We start from the raw sequence: 16,315 nt of genomic DNA on the forward strand, positions 1-16,315 counted from the left end.
AAATGTAACCAAAAGCTTATGTTTTGTAAGGACCATGGTAGGTATACATTTTAGTTTCTGGTTGTGCAGGGGATACGCGCCCGGCGGCCGGCACTTTTGGGGATTTCTTCTTTTCCGCCCGGCACTTTTGGGGATTTCCTCTTTTCCACCTGGCACTTTGGGGATTTCCTCTTTTCCGGCCGCTGGACGAAAAAAGGTTGCTTTCCAACGCTTCAACCGTGGTCGAAAACCAAACTTTCGGTGCAAGCGTGACAAAAAAGTAAATTATATAATAATAAAAATTAATGCCTTTAACTGCTGTGAGCTATTTCAGTCAAAATACTAAAAATTTAAATTTAATTTTTATAATTTACTTATACGAACATACAGATTTCAAAAAATTTAAGGTAGGTATCTATTTGTTGGTCTTTATGGTCTATTATTTTTTGTGATATGGTTTTTTTTATTTATTTTTGTTATGACAGTTTGTACTATTTTATTTTGTTTATTGTAACTTTGAATTTTTATAAAGGTACACTTCAGTTTCAAAATCTGTTAAGGCATTAATTGTTAGGGCATTAAGAGATGGATGAGTACTAGAGAAATAGCCAATTCATTGTGTATAATAACATTTTAAACAAGTAGGGAGAGTTTACATATTTCCTTCAGGTAAACATAATGTTGACCCCGAAGAGCTTACTAATTTTAAAAATCGGGGAGTTTAAAAATTCTGGAGAAGTTGAATTTTTTCAGTAACACTACTCTGTTTATTTGTGCAGTGTGTATCAAAGTAGATATACAGTATACACGCATAAAAACGCACTTATAATGTTTTCTTTTCCAAAAAACTGTTAAAGCTTATATTATTAGTGTCTTAGACTAACATAAAAAAAATAAAATCTGTATAATCTTACCAGTGTAAAATTTGTTTGCTTTACTTACACAAACACAATGATTTACCAACCTAAACATTTTATTTTTGTTTTATGATTTATGTAGAACTATGTGGTTTTTGTGTTAAAGACAATAAAAGTAGGAACTTAAATATAACTTTGGTTTTTTTGTAATATTAAAAATACTAAAAGAGATATTTTCGTTACGTACATAATAATATTATAGTTTCAACGGCGCACAGCGCGTCGATTTATTTTAATACACATTATAAATATTTCAAAAAAGCTAAACCCTTTTGGAAAAATGTTGGTTCTACTAACGTTTCCAATACACAAAGACACACCATACACGTACAAAAAAAATAAGAAAATATACTTTAAACGTAGGTAAATTATTGTGTGAAGCGAGTAACATTTACAAGTATAAGATATAGGCAATTACCGCAACCCTGCAATTACCGCAACCTAACCCTGATATCAAGCGTCTTTTTTCAATTCCTCATAGTTCATAACTCATTGAATAATGTGGGTAGAAAGTTAACCCTATACCATTATTCTTAGAACTAAACATTCTTTCAAATCAAATCAACTTGTTTTTTGTGTCTTGTGCTCCTTTAAGAAACTATATTAATATTATATATTATTATACTGTACACATAACTTACGTACAGTTTACACTGCCGGTTAACTACAAAATTATTTTTGTTTTTTTAATGTTAATGTAATTGTATTTAAGTTCAAATAAAGTAATATAGTATAATAACATAATAGCAAACCTATAATATTAATTTCATATTTAAAATTAAAAATATTTATTCCTGATGAATGAATTTAATATGAAACCTAAATAATCAAAAAAAATATTTTGTTAGACAACAATGGCTTATTTTTATTTAATAAAACAATAATATCGTGGAAATTGTATTATAATTTACAACCATCAGTCACATTCATTATTCATATATGGCTTATTATTTCTGGACTAACGTTTGATACATCCGGTTGTTGAACCACCACGTCATCTTCATCATTTGGATACAACTTCTCCGATCTACAATTATCATCTTGTTTGTTTGACAATTCACCTGTGAAAAACGGAAATCAATTTATGCACAACCTGCTCTACCTTACGGCCATTTGGTTGGTTTAAAATATCATTTCGAACATTTACTTTTCTTCAGTGACTTTGCGCTAGACGACCGATTAGGTTTTAACGGACGTGTGGTACCACTACCACTAGCTCCAGCTGAATTTGATTTATTGCTAAAAATAGATCGTTTCATTTTTGCTGTGCCAGATTCGTTTTGAATAAGCATTTCAGTCGAGCTAATGGCGGTAATGGCGGTAGTGGTATTAGCGGTGGTCGTTACGGTTTCAGACAAATTCCTATCATACTCTCTGGACTTGGCCCTGAAAAGCGGTGATCGGGATTTGACCGATGGCATTGGTTCTGCTTGTATTTTTGTCACTAATGTCGGGGCGACTTTATTTCGGAATGCAGTTGGCTCAGGCTGTGGTTGAAGATCAGGTGGTTCGTACTCATCATCGGACTCACTTCTGAGTGGTATAATATATGATGTACTCCCCATTTCAGTCGTTGGGTTTGATGACTTTGAATCAAAACTATCCTGCAGACATTACAAATTATAAGTTCTGGAGAGCTGGTTATAAATTAATCTAGTCACATTTATAGTTTCATGGCCGTTGAACGCTGAATGTAATGGTTATACATTATTCATCCCTACTTCTCCCACAAAGATACATATAAATAATAAATTATAACCATTGACTTAATCACTTAATAATAAATTGCAAAGTATAAAGTTTGTTGCTGATAAATTCTTTAATTTTTATACTACTATACAGCAAATGCTTTTATAAGTTTTATACATTTATGTTACTTAAAGGATCTGTCTATTATAATTTAGAAGTTTCTCATTAAAATTATAATTTTGTTTGATATTTATTTACCTGTTTAGGTTATTTTGTAAAATATTCAATCTATATAGGTACACTTTTTACATCGCATTTACTCTATTACTTCTTTAAAAGTACCTCTGTATGACTGTATCAGCTATTAATATGACGAATACAATAGCCATTAGGTTTATATACAATATGTGTTGTTATGTTTATAATTAATTAATTTCGATATCATTAATTAATTCAAAGATTAAAATTTAAAATATACACGTTTTACCCGAAAATATATATTATTTATTCATATGGTTTCTACCTATAAGTACAGTATAACCTCCTTATAACGGACTTCCCTATATGGAAATTTCCTTAAAACAGAAAATAACAACAGTCCAGTATAACCTATATCCCGTATATTTTGGGGTCTCTATAACAGAAACTCCTTTATGACGGAAAATTCAGTTAGTATTTTAATCTTCAATTATTTAATTGAAAAGTAATAAGTATTATTAAAAGCATAAAGATAATTTATTATACACAAATTATGACCAAATATTGTAATAATAAATAAACAAAATATGCAATTAAATTTAATTTAATTTAATACATAAAGGTAGACGGTACAAAAATATAGTTTTCATGCATTTTGGATTTATTCGGTCATATTAAATAAGTTAATTTATTAAAAAAGTTTTAAATTAAATGAAACAATTAACAAATCATTCCACGCCTAGCAATAATTATTAAAATAAAGTAATAGTAAATTGATTGAAAAATATTTTATCTATAGTACCTATAGTATAGTATAACTGTATAAGTAATTATAAATGAACAATGATAAATCATAACTTATACTTAGACAATTTAATTTTAATTTTGAATCATAATATATTATATTAGAATAAGTATCTATAACTAGAGGCTGGAATAATATTCTCCTAAAAAGTTGAAAATATTCTTCCAATATTTTTTAAAAATCATAATAAAGTATGCAAAAATTTACTTTTATATTTATATATATTCTCTTAAATTAGAAATATACCTTTATATGCAAAAGAATAAAGTACATAATACAAAATAATACTAATATATTATAATAATCACTAATAATAAATAATACAGCTTAAAAAAAATTTAATTTACACGTTCCATGATTAATAAAGATTTCAAACCCCCGTCTGACTCTCTATAGACTCAAAAAAAATATGCAAAAGAATATAATTCCGGTCTCTACCTATAACTATAAATTATTAAAGAAGTCAACATTATTTGATCAATACTTAAATTATTAATTTACGAGTTATGATAATCTGTCTTAAAAAATCAAATATATAATTTAATGGACGTATATAAACAAAATCTTACTATGACTTTGTTAATTCGCCTGAACGGATTGCGTTTGGTAGACCTCCGGTGTGGTGCGTTAAACGATAATAAATATGAGTCGTTTGAATTCTGTTGATTTTTTTTCCACTCTTCCATCTTTTTATCCACTTGAGCTTTATATTGTGCCATGTCTTCCATGACACGACGGTTAAGAGTATCATATAGCCTTACAATATGTAATACCAGCCAACTAAGTCAAATAAACAACTTTATACCTCCTGATAATATTATACATAGACATATTATACATACCTAGTCAATTATTAGAAATGTACATTAAAATCATTTTTACAATATTTTCATATTATTCATTAAATTTATATTATACAACTCATATCTTTCCTCAATTGAGATTAATTTCATTTTATATATTATATAGATTATATTAAGATATTTAAAAGTAAACTATTAGTTTAATTTTAATGGATTTAAAAATTTACCTAAATCCGCTATCAATGCTTGGATCAATAAAAGCAGAACTACAGTAATTAATAGGTGCCATATGAAGAGCAGTACATGTTTCTACAAGTGTTGGACACTTATTTGTATTCACTACAGCCTCCACATTTAATCGATCTACTATGTCCAACTCATCTAGCGCCCCTGGTTTGTCTTGCTTATTAGCAAATCTAATAAAATACAAGTATTAATCAAATCATAAAATTAATCTTTTTAAATCTTACAATAGCACAGGTTTTCCGGCAATATTTTCATGCCCAAGTAAATTATGAAAAACCTCTTTGCATTCATTTAACCGACTAAGATCCGAAGAATCCACCACAAATATTACACCGTGTACCTAATAATTTCCATTAAAATTATTATACAGGTATAGTGATAAGTAGTTGATGATTATACATTACATCAGCAAAATACTGCTTCCATATATCTCTGATTTGTTTGTGACCACCTAAATCGTAAATAGTTATAGCGTTGTCGTGATAATTACATTTGGAAGACGAAAATCCAACAGTAGAAAGAATATTTTTTTGCTTTTCTAAAAGACAATAATTTTATTTTATATTAAAAAATAATTGTATGAGTACTTTATAATTATCAACTTAAGATTACCTTTCATAATACTTTTAACGGTACAAGTCTTTCCAGCGTTGTCCAAACCAACCAGGAGCACAGTAATTTTTCTAATACACATAGAAAAGTCACTAACAATTATTTTTAGAACTATATAAAATATCTACTTATAAAAATATATTTAAAATAAAAACTGTCATACACACATAAAACTATATATAAATCCAACTGAATTCATGAGTTCACAAACATTCAATACTTTGAGATTGGTGTTAAGTATTATGCAAACAGTTCAACCCCATGTTGCGACACCACAACGAAAAAAAAATACTTTGAAATTGACATATTTATTCAAATAAAAAATAGTTTGTTAGTTAAACTTAAACATTATATATTTTATATTTTTCTAATACTATCGCATTATCCACACTTACCTTATACCAATAAATTATAATTTTATACAATGAAACACTAATAAGAAGATTCATTTTTAACCGTAAGTGTAGCAAAACCATTTGCGTACCTATTCATAGTTAACTAATAATTGTGTACCGTAATTTATTGATGAGCGAAGTGGCCCATGGGTAATCGGGACATTTTCTGGTGGCTAAGTTGCTTGAATAAAAAGTGACCCATTCAGTAAAATGTTTAGTTTTATATTGGTCATTTTGGTATTGACTGTTTTGAGATGGTTGACGTGATGGATGTGCTGATTTTGTTAAAATTAAAAATTATTTAATATAAAATTAAAATGTATTTGAAATATTATAAATTGAGAGTAGTAAGTTAGAGAGGTATTGCCGTATTGGTATAAATAAATAAGTTAAAATATACAATTTTTGAACTAAAAACTACGTCTAATCAATTATAGTGTACTAAACCACTGACTAATGATTATTGCGAACTCAAAAATAGATTTTCTGCACTCGCTTAATGCACGACGTATACCAAAATCATAATATAAGGCCATATTGTCTATGTGTAATATATAGTAATATAGGTATATATTAATGTTCGTTCCATTAAACTTGTATTTTAAGTAGGTAATACCTACATCTTACAATAATGTGTTATTTAAAATTATTTTTGTCTGACATCACTTTTGGGAGCAGTTACAAAGCTAGAGTTTTCAACTTAGAGGGTGGTTCTTAACAGAAAATTAAACCTAGTCAATACTTTGAAAAATCACATTACTTTTTAAAAAGATCGATTTTTTCGTATTTTAAAAATGAATGACCGTAGTACTTAAAATTTAAAATGTTCACAAATTATTTATATACAAGTATTTTCTAAACATGAAGCATTTTCTAAACATGATAATTGATAATATAATTTAATAATATATTATAGGTATTATAATCTTCAAATGTGGTTGTTTATAATGTATTTAATTTTATGAGAAATTTAAAATGATGTTTGACTTTTAGATTCTGAGTGGAGCGATAAATGTATTGATTTTACAATGATGTGTCTTTTTATTTTTATTTTTATTTTTTGTGTCTGTCATCACCTTTTAGGACAGTAAAAGTGCTTGGATTTTCTTCAACAGTACCTTTTCTGATAGGAAAGTGAATCTAATTGGTACTTTGGGGGGTCAAAAGTAAAAATTTCCCAGTAGTTTTCAAAAGCGACGTGAAAAAAAAAGAAAAATTAAGGACAAACGGGAATTTTTACGCAAAATCTGTTTTTTAAGAAAATTGATTTTGGTTTTTAGCGCAACTCTAAAACAAATGACCGTAGGTACATGACATTTTGACTGAATGTTTATATTAGCATTTTCTATACACCATTATATTTTCCAAATATTTTGACTTATTTTGAGCTCTTTACAAACATTTTCAGTTTCCATTTTTTTTCGTTTTTTTATTTCTATAAATATCAATAAAATTGTATTTGTTTATTTTAAATTTTTTAGTTTTGAAACCCTGACCCGAACTATACACAATTAACGTGTATATCGGGCACAAAAAAATGACATTGAAATTTTAATTTTTGAATAAAAACTATAATTTATCTGTCATTCATTTGAAGCATCAACACAGGCACTAACCGAATCCTAATCAATTTTATATTAAACGCCTTATCATTATGCAATATCGTTACCTGCGTTGCCGTTGGTCTGCGTTCGCACAGTCTATACATTTAAACCGCAATACGTTGCCCATAACCACAACTGTCAAAACATGTTTATTTTTTCACCCAGATACTTTGGATACTTTAGTTTTTTCTTCATAAAACAGCACTCGTAAAACTTAAAACGAATTTTCACGTTAGCATGAAATAATAATATTAAGCGCGGTTCACGGTCTAGGCGATGACAACAAACAGTAACCGCGGCAACCGGGGCGGCGGTGGAGGTTAGGACCGCGATTCGCCCGTCGTCGGTCACAAATACGATAATAATAATATACGGTGCGGCGTACGATAATATTATTAATGTTACGATGAACGAAAAATATTGTGCTCGCCCGACAGCCTTGGACGGGCGGCTGTACCACCGGTTGCCCGCACTGGTACCACCGCGGCCGGTTTGACCCGTTACCTTGTCGGCCGCGTAGAGCAATCGCTGACGGCCGTGGCTCATTATCGCGGCCATATTCACCTCCAACGAGATCACCGCGTACCAGGGGCACAGCCGACCGGTCGGCTGTGGCACTCGTTCGTTCGGTGGTACCGCGTGCGTCGCCGACGCAGTTGTGCTGTGATGTAGAGGCGATCGCGGTGCACGCTTCGAGATACCACTCACCTTTACAACGCGTACAATATTATGACGTGATCCATCTCTGTCCGTCTAATTAGAGCGATATAGCAACATTTAAACTGTAACGTCTAGGGGAAAATGTGAGTTCAAGCTTCATTACTGATTTCAGGAATATTTTCGTGATTATATATTTTATCATATCAGAGCCATTCAGAGGTACAATTTATGTTATGATAATATAGTATAAAAAAACGTAAAACGAAGTAACTCTTTCAGTAAACAGTATTTTACAAAAAAATATATGATATAATCTCGAAATTATCCTCTTCAATTTTGATGATGGGTGTTACATCTTTAACAGGATAGATTTACCTAGACACCACAATTTGTATCTTATATATGTAGTAGAATTTTGGTTGGGGGGAGGGGTAAACGATACCTTTGTCCCACTCATTCCGCTACAATTACGCGCCTGATTATAGCCTATAATATATCATAGCACTAATAATTCCGTCTGGTTGCCAATAAACAATGAGATGTTTAATGTCGTTTGTACTTACCTATCACCTTATAAATTATAAAATTGATTATAATATATATATATTTATATTATTCATATATTATATTATTATACGAATGTTTGCTATGATATGGTATACAGTCTACAGAATATTATTGTCATTTATTCGTTGCAGTTTATACTTTATGGTGTGTTGTGTGTACTGTGTATGACACTGACCACTATGAATAGGTATGAAACTATGAAATATAATGCGTATTGCGTCTAAGCGTCAAAATATATCAAAAACATGTTCAATGTTGAAATATTATTATTAGATACTACATAATTAATTTCTGAATGCTTACCTAATCAAAACATAATACATAAAAAAAAAGCGCGTAAGTGGATGTCACTCTGCTGTACAGTAGGTTACAAGTGGGTCAATGTATAATGGATTTATTAAACTTGAATTCAATTATATATTATAATTGTATAAGAAAAACGATTCTGAGACGATTTATAACTCTGGATTTTTTAAATTTTTATAATTTATTATAGACTTTAAGTTGAATTAATATTAAAATATTATAATTTTTTATTCGTTGCTACGGTAATAAACAAATCGTTAGAAATTAAAATCCCATTTTAAGCGGTTTTTCGTAATTTGTCAGGAGTTTTTCCCGTGGCATTAAATAACTATTGAGAAAATCGGAAAATTACCTCTCATAGGGCTGATGGTATTGAAAATAATTTTTGGTATTACGGCATTGATTTCAATACCGGTTTGAAACGGTATACCGAAAAACCGAACTGTTTCGATACCTATATCTAAATACCGATATGGACATATGGTACGGTATACCGAAATAATAAATAAAATCTAACTAGTATCGATATTTTTTACTTCCAAATTGTTTCACATTAAGAAACAATGTTTTATAAGCAACTTGAAACTATGTAAAAAAATATTTTCAAAAAAATGTACACTTTTTGAAATAATGAGTGTTCAATGATAAAAGAATCAACGATCAACCGGTATACTTTATTATATACTTTAATATATAATATTATAATCTATATTATTGCCATTGATACTAGAAAACAGCACTAAAACTTGCACTAATAATTTTTTTATACATAAAATTAAGTTAATTTATGTAAATTCTTGTACTTTGCTTCAATTTTTTGAATAAGTAGGTAACTAGTAAAACTAGTGGATTTTTTTAAACTGTCCCTACCTATCGGCTATCAACATCTATTACCTATAAAACAAAATTATTACATACATTTTATATCTTTATTCTACTACACTGGCACACTGCTACAGTATGGTTTAAACTTTAAAAGTAATCAATTTGAAGTTAAGTAAGTCATCTAAATGGTAGGTAGGTTCACAAGTTGCTTACCGTTTAGATGGTTTTTTACGGTATACTATTTAGACGGTTTTTAAAAATACCGGTATACCGGTAATTACGGTATACCGAAAATACCGTCAGCCCTAACCTCTCTAAAGTACCATCTTGATCTAATTTGCTAAAATATAAGGTAGGTACTATAATATGTTGAAATTGAAACACTCCATCTGGTAAAAACTTTGTATACAGGATATAAAAAAAAATAAATAAACACCATTGTAAAACCACTAGCTTCCTTGCTCCGCTCAGTATCTAAAATAAAATTTAAATTTAAAATAATTCAAAAACTTTATTTATTTAAATAAACAACAACATAAAGTATATTATATTATGCTGAAAGAATTTTTCCAATTATTCCAGGGGTGTTAATATAAGACTGGGGAGTAAGGTTAGCACCCTTTAACCCCCTCCCCCCCTCCCGTAATGTGCCTATGAGTATTGAGTACAGATATTATGTATATTTATTATTTGAACTTGTTTGCGCTGTTAATTGTTATCAACGAGCTAATAATAATAACGCGTGCATATTATTTTTATTATTTGGTAAGAAATCTATCCAAACTGCGAAGAAAGCAAAAACGTGTGAGCGACAGTCGAAAAGAGAAAAAAAATATTATTTATACGATAGCGTTTCGTTTCTTGTACGCGATGATATTGATCAACGTTTTTTGTTCGGTGTGCGCGCCCGGCGCCGGGCTCGAGTGCGCGCGTGTGTGTGAGAGTTTAAATTATCATGGTTGTTGTGTCGGAGTGGCTCAAAGTTTTCTAAGACTACTTTTTCCATAACCCGTTTTGATGGTTTTACTTTTCAGAGTGGAATAAAAATGTAGAGTCAGACATCTTATATGATAATTTTATTGCAGGAAATTGATAGTCAACATTTGAAATACGCCTAAAGATGTAGGTAAATGTCAGAATGTACGATATGGATCGAAATGGAAATATTATGGTACATATAATGATTAATGAATAATGATCAATGTTTTATGTATAATTTGTTATGGTGACTGGTGAGGGACAAAACCTTCCATGTGTATAGGTAGTTAAATAGTAAGAATAATAGATTCTCCCTTAAAATGTATTGGCCATTGCCCATTGGGTATGGGTGGTTTACCCGGATTAAGACTTATAAAGTTCTAACACCACTCTTAAATCGTAATTTATAATAAAATAATATCATATACCTAAACTATAATGAATAAAATACCAGACCATGTTTTTTTTAACAACTCAGTACTTATTTAATAACAATCAAGTGTATTACTTTCAACTATAATGGCCTTTACTCATTACTGCTGATTTGTTTTTAAGATTAATAAAAAAAAATGTATTAAGTACTATTATAGTGATTACTTTATTAAGTATTACCTATATTGTGTAAATGTTTGAAATATGAATAAATTCAATAAAAATATTACCTATATACTCGGACACTTGGTATACAATTTAATTTTAATTTTTATGAATAGTTAACAGTATTTGTGAACAACTACATTATAAGTTTAGAAAAGTTTAGAAAAAGTCCGTTAAGTATTTGGATCTTACCCAAATCCATATAATTTCACTAACTAATGAATTTTAAACCAAAGTTTTATATTATGTTCGATTTATATTTTATATTGTTTATGTAAATTTGGGTTTGTTTTATTGGATCAATAAATAGTTTTTCCCGCTTTTATGTTTTATCTGTAGCCTGTAGGTGAATCCACGTATCCCAATAATTCCCATTTCCCTGCAGTGCCGTACACATACGCAATACTATACGCATTTGGCCCGCATCCAAAAAACTAAAGAGTCGGGTTACGGAAAAACAACTGCGACTGCCCGTGTTTTATTACAAAATAGTTGTAGTTATCGAATAATAATTTTTAGTATGGTGTCGTCATAAATTTTAACTACCTACTGCAGTTCCCGTCCGACGCTGCATGTCGTTTCTCTACACTGCGTAATTTGTTTTGTGTGCCGGTTAACAAATTGTTATGCGATGGTGATAACGACAATAATTAATAACGGCCGCAACGGTGTGTACATTAATATTATTAATAGTACACAGTACACAGTACACACCAATAATGTTCGTGTCAGCAGCGAACGTGTGTCCGTCTACCGAACAGAAGCGCCGCGCCTCCGCCGCCGCGAGCGTTTCCATCGAGGTGTTCGTGTCGCGTGACGATGTGGGTCGTCTCGGCGGGTCACACTTGGCTGAAGAAATGCGAGCGATTGTACCAGGGTATCAGTCGGCGGCGACGACTATTGCCAGGCGTTGCGCGCGCTCGACGCGCCAGCTGAGAGTGGCAAGACGGCGGCAGCGGACGGCTGTTATGATAATAATAATAACAATAATACAATACAATCACACGTCGATATATACCCGTCAGAATGCGACGGCGGCGAGCTGGTCGAATTTTTTCACCCGGTTACCATTTTTACCACGGTTTTCGGGAAATTGGAATCGTCGTTTTCGTGCGTTTTCCGCAATTTTTTTAAACCCGATAACAGGAGCCTATGCGGCAGGACAGCTCCGGCCGATGGCGGTGGCCAGGTCAGCGTCGGCGCGCCCGGGAAAGCCAGCCAGCCAGCCACCCGGCGACACGGACCCACCGCTCGTATCGCCACCGCCTCTACCGACGATCACGGTTTCCCGGGCCACGCGTGGTTGAGGGATTTTCCATTGCGGTATTTCAACACACAAACACGCGAGCGCGCACGCTCAGACACACGAAAACGATTGCTTTACGACACGACGTCTAGCGTCGTCTCCGCAGTGTTAATAGAATAATAATAATATAATATACAATAAAACGGAGTCCCGCTAACCTGTCGCTGTCAGTGTGTCAACGCCGTTAACGGTGGCTCGAATTTAATTATCCCAACAACAAAAATTGGATGGGTGCCGGGTAGGAAGGATTAACCCAATTCATTATTTTAATATCGCTATATTAATGGTTATTGACAGTTGTAGTTGATTGAATTATATAAATCAGCAGCATGCTGGTAGATAACCGTATATTCTACTCTTTAGCCTTTAATGCAGCCATTGAGCCATTCAGGCATACCGTATGCCGCTACAACTGTACTGAGCAGTAAAATAAAATAAAATATACTTAAAATACTTAAAATACTTCTTGGGTGAGTGGTGTTAGTTACACAACATGTGACTCTAAGCAAAAAATGCTCGATGTTGCCACCGCCGCCGTCTATATAGTCTTATCTCGTTAGTAGTTTTTTCATTTTTATATCTTATTTTTTAATGCGCAGCACGAAACGGCGAGTTAAATGTGATTCCATTTGTAACGCGTGTATAGACGACTATACATATCATATTATTATTATTATTATTATAAACTTACTGAAGAAGGAAAAGACAAACCGATGCGATTTAAAAATCTACATAATATTTTGTTTTGTCGCCACACCGTACTTACAGACTCCAGAGTGCAGACATACTGTAGATATACAAAATATATTTTGTGTAATGTTTATGCTAATAAACATATCTCAGAATAATATATCTCAGATTACAAACATTGGTATAAAAAACTAACAAGTCGTTAACTTTTGTTGAATGTACTGAAAGCTTTAAAGCCTACATTGGATATACAGTGCCCATCAGTGGTGTATTTTCGGGGGGGGGGGGGGGTCTCGATTATACGATTTATCTCGAGATTAATATGGAATAATATAATTCACAACTCATATTATATATTTTTATAATATTATACACTTATTTTTTAGACCCTCCACAAACAATTTGAAAATACGCCACTAACAGTGCCTAATGCTTTTGTATCCTTCAGAGCCCAATTGTTATGTCTATAAATAAAGATCACTCTGGCTCTATATGGCATCGGGTTTCCGATCACCAAAATGTATAGATAATATAAGTATAAAAGTATAAATGTATAATGGAACGGATAATTAGGTTCATCGCAGTGACGCAGTACCTATATTATTAACAACAATTTAAAATTTGTTTATTTGTTTATTTTAGATGTTTTCAATAGTATTCTACCCGGCTATCAAAATTTAATTTATAGAATTTGGGCGAAGGTTATAGATAGGTATTTAATTTTAACTGTATAATCGAATATTCGTATTTACTCATTACGCATTCGTTGCAACTATAATAATTATTATTGTAACATCGATTGGGTAGACTAGATAGATTATTACTCCGCATCGAAGCCATATAATATTATCCTTATGAAAAACGTTAAAAAAATACAAGGTATTACTATTTGTTTATAAAGGATCTAATATATATTGTATAAATGTACAATGCGTATATATTTGCGCACACTCATTTTCTGTAAGGAGTGAACTTTTTTACGATATACCCATCAGGTATTATATATGTACAAAAAAAACTTTTAATCAATTTTATTATATTAATAAGGTTCGTAATAGTTATTAATTCACCATAATGAAATAATCCACCAGTGGTCTAGTTACCCACCACCTATTTTGATAGAGGGGTCTTGACCGGCGGTACCCCTTTGTTTTAGCCACTGTATATAATAGTATGCAAATTAATTATAACAATATTTCTATAAAAAAAAAAGTTGATGATATTTTCATCATTCTATTACTATTGTTTGATAATAACTTATATATATAAGCTTTAATTTCTGCAAGTTTGCTTTGTATTTTGCGAGAGTAAAAAGTGTTTATATTATAATCGTATAATTGTTCGGTTAAAAGAAAAATAAGCCTTTGTAACTTATAGACGGATGTTAACACGTCCAATGTTCATGTTAGCCTACCAGATGGCAGAAACCCACCAAACTTTGTACATGTTTTAGTTGTTTTGCAATTTTAAACAACAAAACTATAATTAAAATATGTTTTTACTTTTTAATACTTTAGTTAAAACAACTGAACATAAAATGTATTTTTTATTGCAACACTATTTATTATTTATTAATATATTTTAAAAAATAAGTTACAACACGGTGAATGCATTTTTAGTTTTGCCAAAATTGTATAGTAATATCCAATTTTTGTGTTATTGACTTACATACTTAATATTTTTAAAATTAAATAATATTACAGTATAGAAAAATTATATTATATAGAACTTGATAATATTATAATGAATAATGACTATAGTATATTTATATATTATATTTAACTGAACTGAACTATTGAAGTAGGATAGGTATAATATAGGCTATACGTAATATTATTTAGCATAAATATGACTTTTTCTCTGAAATTAAGTTTTTTTTATAGTTTACTTATATACGTATATTGTTTGCTCACAATTACATTCTTATACAAATTACAATAAATTCTATATAAACAATAAATATATTTATTTTTTATATAATAAGTTAATTTTTATTCTTTTAAAAAATATATACACTGAAAGGTAAAAACATGAGAAGATTTTTATTGTTATATATTTTTTTTCATTTTTAGGGTTCCTTACGGTAAGACGGGACCCTATTACTAAGGCTCCGCTGCCCGTCCGTCTGTCACCAGGCTGTATCTCATGAACCATGAAAGTTAGAAAGTTGAAATTTTCACAGATTATATATTTCTGTTGCCGCTATAACAACAAATACTAAAAATCCTAGAATATATAATATAAGCAGTGTTGCCGACATATTTATAGCTGATGATAGTACGGAACCCTTTGTGCGCGAGTCCGACTCGCACTTGGCCGGTTTTATAGTTAGTTAAATGTAGCTACTAGTTAGTATAGAGTAGTTCTAGTTAATATACAATAAATACTGAAACTAATGCATTTTTATATAGGTACCTATGTATTTTAATAAATATTTTTTTTCAGGAATTATTTATTCTTTGAATCAGAATGAAACAGTATAAAATAATATATGAAATTTAAATGTTTGCGTATAATTTGTAAATATTATCGTACCTACCTATTCGGCTAAAGATACTTATAACTTATTGCACACATGCTATATGTATTATACAGGTATGAATGTCTGAAACCATATATTGATATAATAATATGTATCTATTATATAATATAATGTAGGTACACATTGACACATTGTACACTATTTTATACACTATACATTTTATTATATACAAATTCCAAATACAGTATATTATATTAATATGTATCATGTATGTATTCATTTAATAAATAAATAGGTAAACCAATATTATAGAACAAGAATTTGAATATACTATATTATATTGATTTTTGTATGAGAATAATGCAATTTTACTCAACTCTGAATACTTGAAATTGATGTATTCACAAATATTGTACCTTCTCCTTGAAGTCATATTACCTAAACGCACTCCAATTTATTATATTTTTGAGTGCATGTTGAGTAAATTGGCCATTTAATACTGAACATTATTGAATAAATTTTACGTTTTAATTACGTGTTCCAATATTACAATATATATTATTATTTACGTCGTTAGTTATACGTCGTTTAGTTGTTCGTAATCGACTCTATCACTAGTGAACTCTGCAAATAGTATTTTAATCTTACGTACGTTG

General features: G+C 30.5%; 1 protein-coding gene across 1 annotated transcript; it reads right to left on the minus strand.

Annotated features, from left to right (window-relative positions):
* Positions 1 to 1,756: 1,756 nt before the first annotated feature.
* LOC100571745 (ADP-ribosylation factor-like protein 13B) lies at positions 1,757 to 8,419 on the minus strand. The gene is made up of 8 exons (XM_029487890.1): positions 7,314 to 8,419; positions 5,250 to 5,320; positions 5,042 to 5,175; positions 4,862 to 4,977; positions 4,619 to 4,807; positions 4,158 to 4,368; positions 2,044 to 2,500; positions 1,757 to 1,957 (listed from the first exon to the last, which is right to left on the minus strand). The coding sequence occupies exons 1-8, from the start codon at positions 7,373 to 7,375 to the stop codon at positions 1,830 to 1,832; spliced, it is 1,368 nt and encodes a 455-aa protein (XP_029343750.1). The 5' UTR covers positions 7,376 to 8,419; the 3' UTR covers positions 1,757 to 1,829.
* Positions 8,420 to 16,315: the final 7,896 nt, after the last annotated feature.

Source organism: Acyrthosiphon pisum, chromosome A1 (assembly GCF_005508785.2).
Source record: "Acyrthosiphon pisum isolate AL4f chromosome A1, pea_aphid_22Mar2018_4r6ur, whole genome shotgun sequence".
NCBI lineage: Eukaryota > Metazoa > Arthropoda > Insecta > Hemiptera > Aphididae > Acyrthosiphon > Acyrthosiphon pisum.

Bases quoted from the DNA above. Each gene is read 5' to 3' on its own strand.
- LOC100571745 (XM_029487890.1), bottom strand. From the start codon at position 7,375: ATGGGCAACGTATTGCGGTTTAAATGTATAGACTGTGCGAACGCAGAC. The intron at 5,176-5,249 runs GTAATCTTAAGT...ATTGTCTTTTAG, and splicing joins CGTTAAAAGTATTATGAAAG to AAAAGCAAAAAAATATTCTT. The intron at 4,369-4,618 runs GTAAATTTTTAA...TATTTGACTTAG, and splicing joins AGCATTGATAGCGGATTTAG to TTGGCTGGTATTACATATTG.